The 13,762-nt window shown below is 44.3% G+C and overlaps 4 protein-coding genes across 4 annotated transcripts; 3 read left to right on the forward strand and 1 right to left on the reverse strand.

The window, feature by feature from the left end:
- The first annotated feature begins 1,458 nt into the window (after positions 1-1,458).
- On the forward strand, positions 1,459-3,316 carry LOC108020552 (CDK5RAP1-like protein). The gene has a single exon (XM_036817175.3). The coding sequence runs from the start codon at positions 1,538-1,540 to the stop codon at positions 3,296-3,298; it is 1,761 nt and encodes a 586-aa protein (XP_036673070.3). The 5' UTR covers positions 1,459-1,537; the 3' UTR covers positions 3,299-3,316.
- On the reverse strand, positions 3,272-4,240 carry Rrp46 (exosome complex component Rrp46). Its single transcript, XM_036817176.3, has 3 exons — positions 4,058-4,240; positions 3,757-3,992; positions 3,272-3,700 (listed from the first exon to the last, which is right to left on the reverse strand). Exons 1-3 carry the CDS (start codon positions 4,161-4,163, stop codon positions 3,335-3,337), a joined length of 708 nt encoding a protein of 235 aa, XP_036673071.3. The 5' UTR covers positions 4,164-4,240; the 3' UTR covers positions 3,272-3,334.
- Positions 4,241-4,503: 263 nt separating this feature from the next.
- Irp-1B (Iron regulatory protein 1B) lies at positions 4,504-8,747 on the forward strand. The gene is made up of 10 exons (XM_036817194.3): positions 4,504-4,621; positions 4,680-4,772; positions 5,632-5,801; positions 5,881-6,096; positions 6,152-6,662; positions 6,720-6,820; positions 6,880-6,996; positions 7,062-7,716; positions 7,775-8,493; positions 8,563-8,747. The coding sequence occupies exons 1-10, from the start codon at positions 4,615-4,617 to the stop codon at positions 8,671-8,673; spliced, it is 2,700 nt and encodes an 899-aa protein (XP_036673089.3). The 5' UTR covers positions 4,504-4,614; the 3' UTR covers positions 8,674-8,747.
- A 392-nt stretch (positions 8,748-9,139) lies between these two features.
- Positions 9,140-13,627, forward strand: LOC108020562 (cytoplasmic aconitate hydratase). Its single transcript, XM_036817138.3, has 10 exons — positions 9,140-9,278; positions 9,374-9,466; positions 10,563-10,732; positions 10,789-11,004; positions 11,064-11,574; positions 11,638-11,738; positions 11,794-11,910; positions 11,979-12,633; positions 12,693-13,411; positions 13,473-13,627. Exons 1-10 carry the CDS (start codon positions 9,272-9,274, stop codon positions 13,581-13,583), a joined length of 2,700 nt encoding a protein of 899 aa, XP_036673033.3. The 5' UTR covers positions 9,140-9,271; the 3' UTR covers positions 13,584-13,627.
- Positions 13,628-13,762: the final 135 nt, after the last annotated feature.

Genomic DNA, 13,762 nt, shown 5'->3' on the forward strand with positions numbered 1-13,762 from the left:
AATAGTTGCCTAAAAATACTTAACCATAACTTTTATATTTATATCATTTTTTCAAACAATCAAATCTGCATTAATTACGATTAATAATTATTTTTTTATGTTATAGAAATATTTTCACGGCATTTTTTAACAAACCGTTCCGCTTCCTTCTTATGTTCTTTCGCTTGCTTTGCTTTATTTTTTTCTTAATGATATTATTTTTATTAGGACAGAATTTCGTTCTTCGAGAATTTGAGACTTATTTTACGCGTTTATTTGTAGAAATTCGAGCTCAAGTGAATGAAAATTATTAATTTCTTAAATGTATATATCAACCATCGTTTTTATATTTACAGCTTTGTTCCGCAGTGTTGTCCTTACGGACTTCTTTTTCTTATTGTTAGCGAACTCCGAACTCGTTTCAAATATTAAAACCGATGCAATTTCAAGTTCAGCAGTGTCGAGCGTGCTTTAGAGATAACTTTGTTGTATCTTAGCGTGACCAAAAGTAGTGGTGTTTTTATTACCTATAATAGTACAATATCTTGGTTCTTTTCCATTAGATAATAATTCTCTTCATCATTTCGTTGTCTTTCTTAAAGTATCGATAACGATGCCAAGAAATTTATTTCACACATTTGTATGTTTTCATCCAAGGGACAAAATAAAAAAATAGTTCAAAAATATTGATTAAAACTTGTGATAAGGTGAGGAATTTTAAGTGCGTGGCTAAGATGGATTTGATTTAAAATCAAGATTTACTTTCGTCAATGTCGAACGGGTGGCTAGGAGCTGTCTGTTCGTAATGGTCATGCCGAGAAGAATTGTCTTCAATTACGCACTTACATGGAACTCCTTTTAAGACGGCACACAGTGTGAGTCTTGCAGAAGCTCTCACAGTCAAAAAATTGTTTTACCTCCATTTTTCCGAAGTAAATAGATTATTTAATTTTTTTTAATGAACAAACAAATTAATTTTATTTGAGCGTGCTTCGTCCAGGTATCCAAAGGTCTGATGGGTGCAATCTTTTTAGTCTTCTGCTCATAGGTCTGGTCACCGGTTACGACAGATTACAGTAATCGTCATCCTATGCGATAAGACATCTCTGTACGTCGCTATTGGCGAATCGAACACAGGAAATGGAAAAACAGCAGTGTCGAGTGTTCCTAGAAGGTATCTTTATTGTATCTTAGCTTGGAGTTGATAAGGTTTTTATTGGGACTTGTTCAAATAGAGAATCTATTAATAAGTGTTGTTCAGCAGAACTATCGTTAGAATTACATCAGTGATCAGGAGTCATGTTGTTCTTCTGAACGGTACCAATTAATTTGGATTCAACTAAGACTAGCGGAATAATTCAGAACTCGCAGTTGTAACTGGCTGTCACCGCTACCGCCCACTAGATGGCGTTTGCTTTGAATAAGTGTGACCAGCTAGCGGAAAGCCCAAAATGACTGCGATTTCTGCCCACTTCTTGAAGCGTTTCGGTATTATGGGCGGGAAAGAAGGCACCCATTGCATAATTAAAAATAAAACATTTAAATAATAAATGCTGCGATGAAAGCAAGCTACCGGGCGTTGATACGCCAGGTGCGGCGCGCATCAACCACTGCCTCGAATGGAGCTGCCTCCGGTCCTTCCTCGGTGTCCGCCACTGCAGGAGATGAAATTAAGTCGGAGCCGGCAGCACGTGCCACATTTCTGGAGAGGATTCAGCGAGGACCGGGATTCCAAGACTTCTTTGCAGTCAAACCTGCTTCCAGGCTGAAGCTAAATGAGGAGGAGCATGTGGACACCAGTGTGCCGTATCTTAACTCCATTGATTTCAATGGAAATGGCAGAAAGGTGCACTTCGAAGTCTACGGATGTCAGATGAACACCAATGACACTGAGGTGGTGTTTAGTATCCTGCAGGAAAATGGTTATTTAAGATGCCACGAACCCGAAGATGCGGATGTCGTCATGCTAGTCACCTGTGCAGTGCGCGATGGAGCAGAGCAGAAGATCTGGAACCGACTGAAGCACCTGCGAGCGATGAAAAACAAGCGCAGCTCTCGCAGGCATCCTCTCCAGCTGACCCTGCTTGGTTGCATGGCAGAGCGGCTGAAGGAGAAGCTGCTGGAGCAGGAACAGTGTGTGGATGTGATCGCCGGACCGGACAGCTACAAGGATTTACCCCGTCTGCTGGCCATCTCCCGGCACTATGGAAACTCGGCAATAAATGTGCTCCTCTCGCTGGACGAAACCTACGCGGATGTGATGCCCGTGCGGTTGAACTCCGAGTCTCCCACGGCTTTTGTGTCCATTATGCGGGGATGCGACAATATGTGTACCTATTGCATAGTGCCCTTCACCCGCGGACGCGAGCGTTCCCGCCCACTGGAGTCCATTGTATCGGAGGTCAGAGCTTTGGAGGAGCAGGGTGTAAAGGAAGTAACCTTGCTGGGTCAGAATGTCAACTCGTACAGAGACAGGGGTGGTCAGGAGGGGGAGGATTCCCTAAAAGCCACTCCAGTGCCCGGATTCAGCACTGTTTACAAGCCCAAAACTGGTGGCACTCCCTTTGCGGAGTTGCTCCGAGCCGTGGCCCAAGCTGTTCCCGAGATGCGCATCCGTTTCACCTCCCCTCATCCCAAGGATTTCTCCGACGAAGTACTAAGGGTCATTAGAGATCACCCAAATGTGTGCAAGCAGCTGCACTTGCCAGCGCAGTCGGGCAACACGCAAGTTCTGGAGAGGATGCGACGGGGTTATAGCAGAGAAGCATATCTGGAACTTGTGCAGCACATCAGACGATTCCTACCCAACGTGGGTCTGTCCAGCGACTTTATATGTGGCTTTTGCGGCGAAACGGAGGAAGAGTTCCAGGACACAGTGACTCTTATACAGCAAGTGCAATACAATGTGGCCTACTTGTTTGCCTACAGCATGCGGGAAAAGACCACAGCTCATCGTCGCTACAAGGATGATGTACCTGTAAATGTCAAGAATGAGCGACTGCAGCGCATGGTGGCGGCTTTCCGGGAGGGTGCTACGCAGCTACACCGGAAAATGGAAGGCCAGGAGCAGCTGATTCTCATCGAAGGCAAAAGTAAGCGGTCGGATGCTCATTGGTTCGGCCGCAACGATGCCAATATTAAGGTGATTGTTCCTGCCATGGAACTGCCTGTTGCCGGAGATCTGGGAGCCATCAGATACTTTGGAGTAGGTGACTTTGTGGCGGTCCGGGTTGAGGAGTCCAACTCCCAGGTGCTTAAGGGCACACCCCTCGAATTGAGCAGCATAACCGACTTTCACAGCAGACACTTTATACAATAAAACGAACTTTAATCGTAACTAGCTATTTGGGTTGTACTACGTCTCCATGGATGCGTCCTCCTCCTTCTCTGCTATCGCCTCGCTTCTGCCATGGTATTTGGCCACCTGGTTGCGATAGAACTGAAAGATCTCCGCACTGGCCGCCCGGCAAAGGCATTCGATATCGTTGAACTGGGCTATTTTGAAGGCGCCTTTTGTTTGCACTAGCAGGAGGTTTCCCTCAACGGAATCAAAGGCGAAGGTGAAGCTGGCACGCTGATGGAGTGTCTCACTTTGGTCTGGATCCAGGACATACTCTCCCTGCTCGTTAATGATGCAGTGGACGGCAGCAAAGCTGTATTTCAGTGGAAGGCCTCCAACGAGCATAGCAAGGCAGGCGGAATTCACGGCACATGCATCAATCTGGCGGGAAAATTCTCATTATTATATGGATTACAACGAGTAGTTCATAATCCTACGCTGCCACGATCCTCCAGCTCTTGGACCTGCACGGACATCTTCGATCGCGGATGCGCCTCGGCCAGCAGGGCCAGTTCCAGGACGTCCCGAATGGCTGCCTCGCGAATCCGCTCCTTAACCTGGGGAAGTCCCGCCTTTGGTCGGTAATTGCACTCCAGGTAGCTGCCATCTATGCTGAGGTTCTGGGTCTTCACCTCGATCGGACCCAGAACAGCAGCTATGACCACTGTGGCACCTGAAAGTTGGTAGTCTCAGTTCTAGCCGGTTCTGGCCATATACCAATTGAAAACATGGGAATACCTTGACTGTACATCACGGATCCATCGCAGCGTGACAAGGGATTGAACTCGCAGTTCATCTGGCGCAACTTGTCCTTTCCCACGTCCATTTTCCCAGGTAAATTCATTTTAATTTATTATTTATTAAGAAATTCAAAGAACGCGTGTTTTTTCGCTTAAATGCCGGTGATCGAGATATCGATTGCCAGCTTATCGCAAATGCAATCGATTAAGTAATCGCAGTTTGGCGGGCAAACATTTATTTTTAAATGTTATCGTTTTTTATGAACGTTCGTAGCTGATATCATCTTTAGAATATCAGCACGTATTAATTCAAAAAACAAAAATCTTGAAGGCAGTCCATAATTTATACAATGTCTACGAATTAAAACAGGCGCGTTATGAAAAATTCTAAACGATCTGTGTTATTTCTTGGCGCTTTCAACTGAGCCACACTGATCCATGTCTACAAAACGTATATAACAGAGTAAAAAATAAAGTTTATAACAGAAAGTCGTTACTCCTTAAGCGGAGTAGGAATCATTGCGCTGCAAAGTTAAAAACAGTTCAGAGTCTAAAATGGCCGGTTAGTTTCCAAAAAACAAGATGTTATAAAGAATTAAAAAAAGTGATTATTTTTCCAGGGCCAAATCCATTTGCCAAGTTCCAAAAGTCTTTCACTCAGGCGGGCACCTTATACAAATATTTCGATTTGGCTTCTATTGACAACAAATACAGTAAGTAGTTTGTTTACGGAATATATCTTTAAAGATATGGGATAAAATACAAGCAAATCTGAAACCAGATTAGCAAAATGTAAAGCATATGTAATGTGTGAAGGTCACCCCATATCATAACAACAACGCTGAATTAATCATTACATTTGATGGCATTGATTTGTCTGATTTTAGAAGTACTACTTTTTTCATGACCTACCTCAATATGATAAGAAAAAGACATGGAACTGAAATAGAGATTATTTTAGAAAGATTGAGAGTAGTAAGAAAAGATTTGAATTTTATTTGAAAATTAATGGCATTGAAATATTAGGCCACGAAAATCTTAGAATAAAAAAAGAAAACTTACGCATATGAAAATAATAACATTTTGTGATATATGAAACATTTGTTTCCAATTTTAACAAAGCAGAAAATCTTAAGAGCTTCTAAAAAAAATAAGCCCAACTAAAATAAGAATGTTACTTAATGGCCTCTTTACTTAATATTAGGTGCTGTGAAAAATCTATCAAACAAATTTGAATAATTTTTTTAAGTGGTTAGCATATGGGCATAGAACAGTACGTAGTGGTCTAAAAATATATAGTCTCTTATCTGAAATGCACCCGATGATCAAGTAAAACAATTGAATTAGCTTGTCGGTTTCCATCATGGAATCCTCCATTCATAGTTTTTGATAAGAGACACGCTTATCATTATCAGTTACAAAGGTGACGTCGGAGCTTTAGATATGAATAAATTTATTTGAAGTAGTGGAATATTTCAATAGGACTTGAACTGATTAGTAGTCGGGGTTTCCTGAACTTTGATGCTTGCAGAAAATAATTTATGGTGAAATAACGTTTAATTCTGTCTATAGATCACCTGCCCTATTCCATTCGTGTGCTCTTGGAGTCGGCCGTGCGCAATTGTGATAACTTCCATATTTTGGAAAAAGATGTGCAGAGCATCTTGAATTGGTCCCCAGACATCAAGCAAGGATGTAATGATGTGGAGGTGTACTTCAAGCCGGTCCGCGTAGTATTTCACGTGAGTGGGGGATTCCTAAATTGTATAATTATTAATGTATTTAAAATATTTATTATATTCAAAAATATAAATATTTTAGGACTACACTGGTGTCCCTGCCATGGTAGACATTGCTGCCATGCGCGATGCTGTCTTGAAACTGGGTGGTGATCCTGTGAAAGTAAATCCGGTCTGCCCCTCCGTAATGGTCATCGATCACTCTTTGCCGGTGGAATTTCATCGTTCTGCTGATGCCATGGCCAAGAACTTGGCTGTGGAGTTTCAGAGGAACAAGGAGCGTTTTACTTTCTTGAAGGTTTTTATTTTAATGATGTCAATTTAGTAATTTCATAACCCATCTTCCTGTTCAGTGGGCTGCCAAAGCTTTCGATAACATGTTGTGTGTTCCACCTGGCTCTGGTATTATCCATCAAATTAACTTGGAGTACCTAGCCCATGTTGTCGTCGAGTTGGATAACAAGGATGGATCGAAGACCCTGTTTCCCGACAGTGTTGTGGGCACTGATTCCCACACCACGATGATCAATGGACTGGGAGTTCTTGGTTGGGGAGTGGGAGGAATCGAGGCGGAAGCCACGATGCTGGGACAATCCATTTCCATGGTGTTGCCCGAGGTTATTGGATATAAGCTGGTGGGAAAACTAAACCCACTGGTAACGTCCACCGATTTGGTCCTGACCATCACCAAGCACCTTCGGGAGTTGGGAGTGGTGGGCAAGTTCGTGGAGTTCTACGGTCCCGGGGTGTCGGAACTCAGCATTGCCGATAGGGCCACTATCAGTAACATGTGTCCCGAATACGGAGCCACCATTGGCTACTTCCCCGTGGATGAGAATACCCTTAGTTACTTGAAGTTGTCCAGTAAGTAGCATTTATATTGTTATATAATTTATTTATTACCATATCTTCAAATTAAAGACCGCTCGGAGAAGAAGATATCAATCATTCGGGAGTATTTAAAGGCTACAGGACAGTTCCGAAACTTCGATAACGAAGAAGAGGATCCCAAGTTCACACAGGTTTAAAAAAAAACTTCAGCTTATCTTAATGTTGTTTCTTATCGTTTGACTATTAATAGATTGCCTCATTAGACCTTTCTACTGTGGTATCTTCAGTTTCTGGACCCAAGAGACCCCACGATCGCGTTTCCGTCTCAGATATGGCGAAAGATTTTAAGTCTTGCCTATCTAGTCCAGTAAGTTGTTACTATTAGAAATCCTTTTTAATGAATCTGTGTGCTATAGTATTTGTTTCCAACAGGTTGGATTTAAGGGCTTTGCAATTACTCCAGAGGCACTTGCCGATGTGGGAGAATTGCATTGGGAAGATGGCAACACCTATAAACTGCAACATGGTTCCGTAGTCCTGGCGGCCATTACATCCTGCACAAATACTTCCAATCCCTCGGTAATGTTGGGCGCAGGTCTCCTGGCCAAGAAGGCAGTGGAAAAGGGTCTCGATGTCTTGCCCTACATCAAGACTTCCCTATCGCCTGGTTCTGGAGTGGTATCCTATTACCTGGAACAATCTGGTGTCATTCCGTATCTTGAAAAACTGGGATTCAACATCGTGGGCTATGGCTGCATGACATGCATTGGCAATTCTGGACCTCTCCACGAAAAGGTTGTGAATGCCATTGAGGACAATAATCTGGTTTGCGCAGGTGTTCTATCTGGAAACCGAAACTTCGAGGGTCGCATTCATCCAAACACCCGGGCGAACTACCTGGCCAGTCCTCTGTTGGTCATCGCATACGCCATTGCTGGTCGTGTAGATATTGACTTCGAAAAGGAACCTCTGGGCGTAGATGCCAATGGAAAGAACGTGTTCCTGCGCGATATTTGGCCAACTAGATCGGAGATCCAGACGGTTGAAAGCAAATACATCTTACCTGCCATATATCAGGATACCTACAGTTAGTACATTCAATTAACATTGTGAATGTTTAATGTTTATTAAACTTACTTTTCCAGGCAAGATCGAGCTGGGCACTCCGGAGTGGCAGTCGTTGCAGATACCGGATGGAAAACTATTTTCCTGGGATCCCGAGTCCACCTACATAAAGCAGGTTCCCTTCTTCGACGGCATGACCCGTGAGGTTCCCAAACTGAAGGGCATCGAGAACGCCCGCTGTCTGTTGATGCTGGGCGACTTCACCACCACGGATCACATGTCTCCGGCTGGAGCGATAGCCAGGAACTCGCCAGCAGCCCGCTACCTCTCCGATCACAATGTAACACCGCGAGATTTCAACACATACGGCACGCGTCGTGGTCACGATGGAGTCATGGCCAGGGGGGCTTTCGGAAACATTCGTCTGGTCAATAAGCTAATCTCAAAGACTGGACCGCAGACCCTACACATTCCCAGCGACGAGGTGCTGGACATCTTTGATGCTGCCCAAAGGTATCGCGAGGAGGGTACTCCACTGGTTCTTTTGGCCGGCAAGGATTACGGCAGTGGCAGCTCTCGAGATTGGGCCGCCAAGGGTCCGTACTTGTTGGGTATTAAAGCCATCATTGCGGAGTCTTACGAACGCATCCATAGATCCAACCTGGTGGGCATGGGCATTATTCCCCTGCAGTTCCTGCCTGGTCAAAATCCTGAGACATTGAAACTAAATGGTCGCGAGGTTTACAACATTATTCTGCCGGAAAGCGACTTGAAACCGGGCCAGAAAATCAAGGTTAAGGTAAGATATCTATGCCCTAAAAGAAATCGTTTCTTAAAAGGTACCAATAATTGCTTTTTTTATTTCCAGGCTGATGAAACTGTCTTTGAGACTATTCTACGTTTTGATACCGATGTGGACATCGCATATTACCGGAACGGTGGTATTCTTCAATACATGGTTCGAAAGATGTTGGCCTAATAGTTCTCTATAATTATAATTCAATTTTTTTTGAAAGCATTTGCATAATAATAAAATAAAAAAAATATATCAAAGGGTTTCAAAAAGTAGTACATTTTTTTAATTATATTGAGGATAAATAGTTGAGAATATTTTTACCATATAGGGCAGGCGAAATTAGCCTGATTAATGGACCTGCGCAAAAACATTATATTTAATGCAGGTGATAAGAACTCTTTAGTACTTGTATAATACATATTGATATCGCGTACACAAAAGTATATTAATATTGCGTAGTCGACTAGTCATACGAACTAATAACTAGCGTTTGAAATAATTGGTTCTAATTTACTGCCATAATTAATTTAGCTTTTAATATTAAAGCAAGTCAAGAAATGTAAAGAAATTTAGGGAGATTCGTTCTTAAAAAAGTAAATACCATTATAGTCTTTATAAAGTTGAAAGTACGCGGGCTAAAAATACTCGGACCCGCGATATGAGCTACCATCCCTGGCTATCGATACATACCAAAAACTAGCCAGCTCCAATTCGACTCGCTTCTCCAATCAGTTTCTTGCTTTGCTCGTCCGCAATAAGTTCAGTAAAGTCCCCCAATAAGATGTCAGGTGGGTGATCAGTCCGGGGTTTAAGTTCCTTCGACATCTATATTTTATATCCCACCGAATCCTGAGGCTTATATAACCCTTTAATATCATCACAGGTGCCAATCCCTTTGCTCAGTTCGAGAAAACTTTCTCGCAGGCCGGCACAACTTACAAGTACTTTGACCTCGCCTCCATCGACAGCAAATATGGTAAGTGGATAAGGCCTTAAAAAGGCTCCAAAAGTGGGCGTGTCTGTCGACGTGTTGGGATATGGGTTTAAATTTGCATAGCTAAATTGGGATTCCAGCCCCCGAAAAGAACCTGTTGAAGTTGGAGTTTGATCCCATGAAAGAAAAAATCGCACAGCGAACACCTTGATTTGCAAGTCAGGCGGTGTCAATTGGGAGGTGCTCCCATAGCTTTAAGTGGGGTTTTCTATAGTTTTTTTTGCGCTGAAAGCGAAAGTTATCACCCCTGAGATTGCCTCATAATGGGGCTCGTCTACCGGTGATAACAAATCGTATGCCTCCCAGTTTTTCTGTACTCAATGTGCCAACTTATCAGCGAAATAAAACTACACAAATCTGCTGCTTAGGGTCATAGGTCGATGCTTCCAAAATATCTCCAGACCAATGGAATGTTTTCACTGGAGTGCGCGTGTCAAAAAATCGGGGGTCCGAGGTGAGGGCTTTCTTTTATTGGCTACTACATAGTACCTCCTATCTGTCGCATCGAGTGGTGGGCAAACGCAATCATTGTAGCCTGATAACAGGTACCCCTATGTCATTTACTATAGAAACTCCTTAAGAAGGAAAGTGTTTATAGTTATAATGTTAATGGGATTTTTTCACAGTTGAAGTATTTTGAGAAAATTAAAACAAGTGTTTTGAAATTTCCAATATTTTGGTGCAGATGTGCCAATAAAATTCGACTTTAAGACAGCTGTTTTAAGTATTACCACTTATTTCATTGGAAGTAGGACTGTCATTAAGTTCATCTAGCTTAAAATGCGAAATATAATTATTAAAAAAGCGGCTTAACTTTAATCTAGGAAATTGAAATGTGTTAACAAAATCGTGATTTGCCAAAATGAGCTCTTATCTTAGTTTAAAGTAACCTTGTCGATATATATTTCCATTGACTTCAAGTGATTTAAACTACATAAATAATGAGAAAGTTATATTTTTATTTTTAGTAGTAAAGATAGTCTGGGTTTTTTTAAGTGTCAGAACAGGTACTACTGTAGTTGTGATATAATTGAAGCTCTCAACTTTTTGATTAACACTTAAAATTTCCCACTTTTAGATCAGCTGCCCTACTCGATCCGAGTGCTTTTGGAGTCGGCGGTGCGCAACTGCGACAACTTCCATATCCTAGAGAAGGATGTGCAGAGCATCCTTGGATGGTCACCAGCCCTCAAGCAGGGATCCAACGATGTGGAGGTGTCCTTCAAGCCAGCCCGTGTGATCCTGCAGGTGAGCTTACATAACTTTTATTTAGAGAACACCCATTTACATTAATATAATTTCAGGATTTCACTGGAGTGCCTGCCGTGGTGGACTTTGCTGCTATGCGCGATGCTGTCTTGGATCTGGGCGGCGATCCCGAGAAAATCAATCCTATCTGCCCTGCGGATTTGGTCATCGATCACTCGGTCCAGGTGGACTTTGCCCGTACTCCCGATGCTCTGACCAAGAACCAGACTTTAGAGTTTGAGCGCAACAAGGAGCGGTTCACCTTCCTGAAGGTAGGTTACCTTAGTTAATCTACTCCAGCTCTTTCTCAATGTTACTTTTTCCTTAATAGTGGGGAGCCAAGGCCTTCAACAACATGCTGATCGTGCCACCTGGCTCTGGAATTGTCCACCAGGTGAATCTGGAGTACTTGGCCCGCGTGGTATTCGAAAACGACACCACCGATGGATCCAAGATCCTGTATCCCGACAGTGTTGTGGGCACTGATTCGCACACCACGATGATCAATGGACTGGGAGTTCTTGGTTGGGGAGTTGGAGGAATCGAGGCGGAAGCTGTGATGTTGGGACAGTCCATTTCCATGCTGTTGCCCGAGGTTATTGGCTACAAATTGGTCGGAAAACTTAGCCCACTGGTCACCTCCACCGATCTGGTCTTGACCATCACCAAGCACCTTCGTCAGTTGGGAGTGGTGGGCAAGTTCGTGGAGTTCTATGGCCCTGGAGTGGCTGAACTCAGCATTGCCGATAGGGCCACCATCAGTAACATGTGTCCCGAATATGGAGCTACTGTTGGATATTTCCCCATTGATGAGAATACCCTTGGTTACATGAAGCAGACAAGTAAGATAAATATTTTTTAATTTCCTGTATTACCTTTTACTATTATTATATTACCTATTTAAGATCGCTCTGAGAAGAAGATCGACATTATTCGGGAGTATCTGAAGGCAACTCAGCAACTGCGTAACTATGCTGACGAGGCCCAGGATCCCAAGTTCACTCAGGTTGGCAAAAAAAATCATCCAACTGTTCCTCTTATTAATAAGTCACAATTTACAGAGCATCACCTTGGATCTGGCCACCGTGGTTACCTCGGTTTCGGGTCCCAAGCGTCCCCATGATCGCGTTTCTGTCTCCGATATGCCAGAGGATTTCAAGTCCTGCCTGTCCAACCCAGTAAGTTTTAAATTTGATTTTAATGAAATGACTATATCAATGAAACATGGATTTTTTCCTTATCTTAGGTGGGTTTCAAGGGCTTTGCTATTGCCCCGGAGGCTCAATCGGCCACTGCTGACTTCCAGTGGGATGATGGCAAGACCTACAAGCTGCAACATGGATCGGTGGTCATTGCGGCCATCACATCCTGCACAAACACCTCGAATCCCTCGGTTATGCTGGGTGCAGGTCTCCTGGCCAAAAAGGCCGTGGAGAAGGGCCTTAACATCTTGCCCTACATCAAGACCTCGCTGTCTCCCGGATCTGGGGTGGTAACCTATTACTTGAAGGAGTCTGGAGTGATTCCCTATCTGGAGAAGCTGGGCTTCGACATTGTGGGCTATGGCTGCATGACTTGCATTGGCAACTCTGGTCCCCTCGAGGAGAATGTGGTGAACACCATCGAGAAGAATGGACTCGTCTGCGCTGGAGTCTTGTCCGGAAACCGTAACTTCGAGGGTCGCATCCATCCCAATACCAGGGCCAACTATCTGGCCAGTCCTCTGTTGGTCATCGCATACGCGATTGCAGGACGTGTGGACATTGACTTCGAGAAGGAACCTCTGGGCGTGGATGCCAATGGCAAGAATGTATTCCTGCAGGACATCTGGCCAACGCGATCGGAGATCCAGGAGGTGGAAAACAAGCATGTGATCCCCGCCATGTTCCAGGAGGTGTACAGTGAGTATTTCGGTTGTCTCTTTGTCATAAGTGATTTTTAAAGTCTTTTCCTCTTCAAGGCAAGATCGAACTGGGTTCCCAGGACTGGCAGACCCTGGAGGTGTCCGAGGGCAAGCTCTTCTCCTGGAGCGCTGATTCCACCTACATCAAGCGTCCACCCTTCTTCGAGGGCATGACCCGTGATCTGCCCAAGCTGCAGAGCATCCAGAACGCGCGTTGTCTGCTCTTCCTGGGCGATTCCGTGACCACGGACCACATCTCGCCGGCTGGATCAATTGCCAGGACATCGCCAGCCGCTCGATTCCTTTCGGAGAGGAACATCACGCCACGTGACTTCAACTCGTATGGATCACGCCGTGGCAACGATGCCATCATGTCGCGCGGCACCTTTGCCAACATTCGGTTGGTCAATAAGCTGGTCTCGAAGACTGGGCCACGCACCGTGCACATTCCCAGCCAGGAGGAGCTGGACATCTTCGATGCCGCCGAGCGATACCGCGAGGAGGGCACTCCCTTGGTCCTTGTGGTGGGCAAGGATTACGGCAGCGGCAGCTCCAGGGATTGGGCTGCCAAGGGTCCCTTCCTGCTGGGCGTGAAGGCTGTAATCGCGGAGTCCTACGAGCGCATCCATCGCTCCAACCTGGTGGGCATGGGCATTATTCCCCTGCAGTTCCTGCCGGGCCAGAGTGCCGAAACTCTGAACCTGACTGGTCGGGAGGTGTACAACATTTCCCTGCCGGAGAGCGATTTGAAACCGGGTCAGAAGATCCAAGTGGAGGTAATTAAATGGGTTCTTGTACTACTGGTTCTTGGTATAATACTTAACTATACTTTTTCAGGCCGATGGAACCATCTTTGAGACCGTTCTGCGCTTCGACACCGAGGTGGACATCACCTACTACAAGAATGGCGGCATCCTCAACTACATGATCCGCAAGATGCTGTCCTAAGCATCCTTTTTCATTTTGTTTTTATTTGTATATTCCAATCGCATTTCTACACTGTAAATTGTAGTACCCTAAGATTTTAATTTGTGGTGGTGCTTCCCCAACCTGGTCAAACCAATAAAGTAAGCCCTTATTCTTGGTATCCAATCAAAAAAGGTCTATCAATTTGGGAACAAAATGTA

This window comes from Drosophila suzukii, chromosome 3 (genome assembly GCF_043229965.1).
Source record: "Drosophila suzukii chromosome 3, CBGP_Dsuzu_IsoJpt1.0, whole genome shotgun sequence".
Lineage (NCBI taxonomy): Eukaryota > Metazoa > Arthropoda > Insecta > Diptera > Drosophilidae > Drosophila > Drosophila suzukii.

Excerpts from the sequence above, each read along its gene's own strand:
- LOC108020552 (XM_036817175.3), top strand. The coding sequence starts at position 1,538 with ATGAAAGCAAGCTACCGGGCGTTGATACGCCAGGTGCGGCGCGCATCA.
- Rrp46 (XM_036817176.3), bottom strand. The coding sequence starts at position 4,163 with ATGAATTTACCTGGGAAAATGGACGTGGGAAAGGACAAGTTGCGCCAG. Across the intron at positions 3,993-4,057 it reads ATCCGTGATGTACAGTCAAG|GTGCCACAGTGGTCATAGCT; the intron begins GTATTCCCATGT and ends ACCAACTTTCAG. Across the intron at positions 3,701-3,756 it reads AGCTGGAGGATCGTGGCAGC|ATTGATGCATGTGCCGTGAA; the intron begins GTAGGATTATGA and ends TTTTCCCGCCAG.
- Irp-1B (XM_036817194.3), top strand. Across the intron at positions 6,663-6,719 it reads TAGTTACTTGAAGTTGTCCA|ACCGCTCGGAGAAGAAGATA; the intron begins GTAAGTAGCATT and ends TTCAAATTAAAG. Across the intron at positions 6,821-6,879 it reads AGGATCCCAAGTTCACACAG|ATTGCCTCATTAGACCTTTC; the intron begins GTTTAAAAAAAA and ends GACTATTAATAG.
- LOC108020562 (XM_036817138.3), top strand. Across the intron at positions 11,575-11,637 it reads TGGTTACATGAAGCAGACAA|ATCGCTCTGAGAAGAAGATC; the intron begins GTAAGATAAATA and ends TACCTATTTAAG. Across the intron at positions 11,739-11,793 it reads AGGATCCCAAGTTCACTCAG|AGCATCACCTTGGATCTGGC; the intron begins GTTGGCAAAAAA and ends CACAATTTACAG.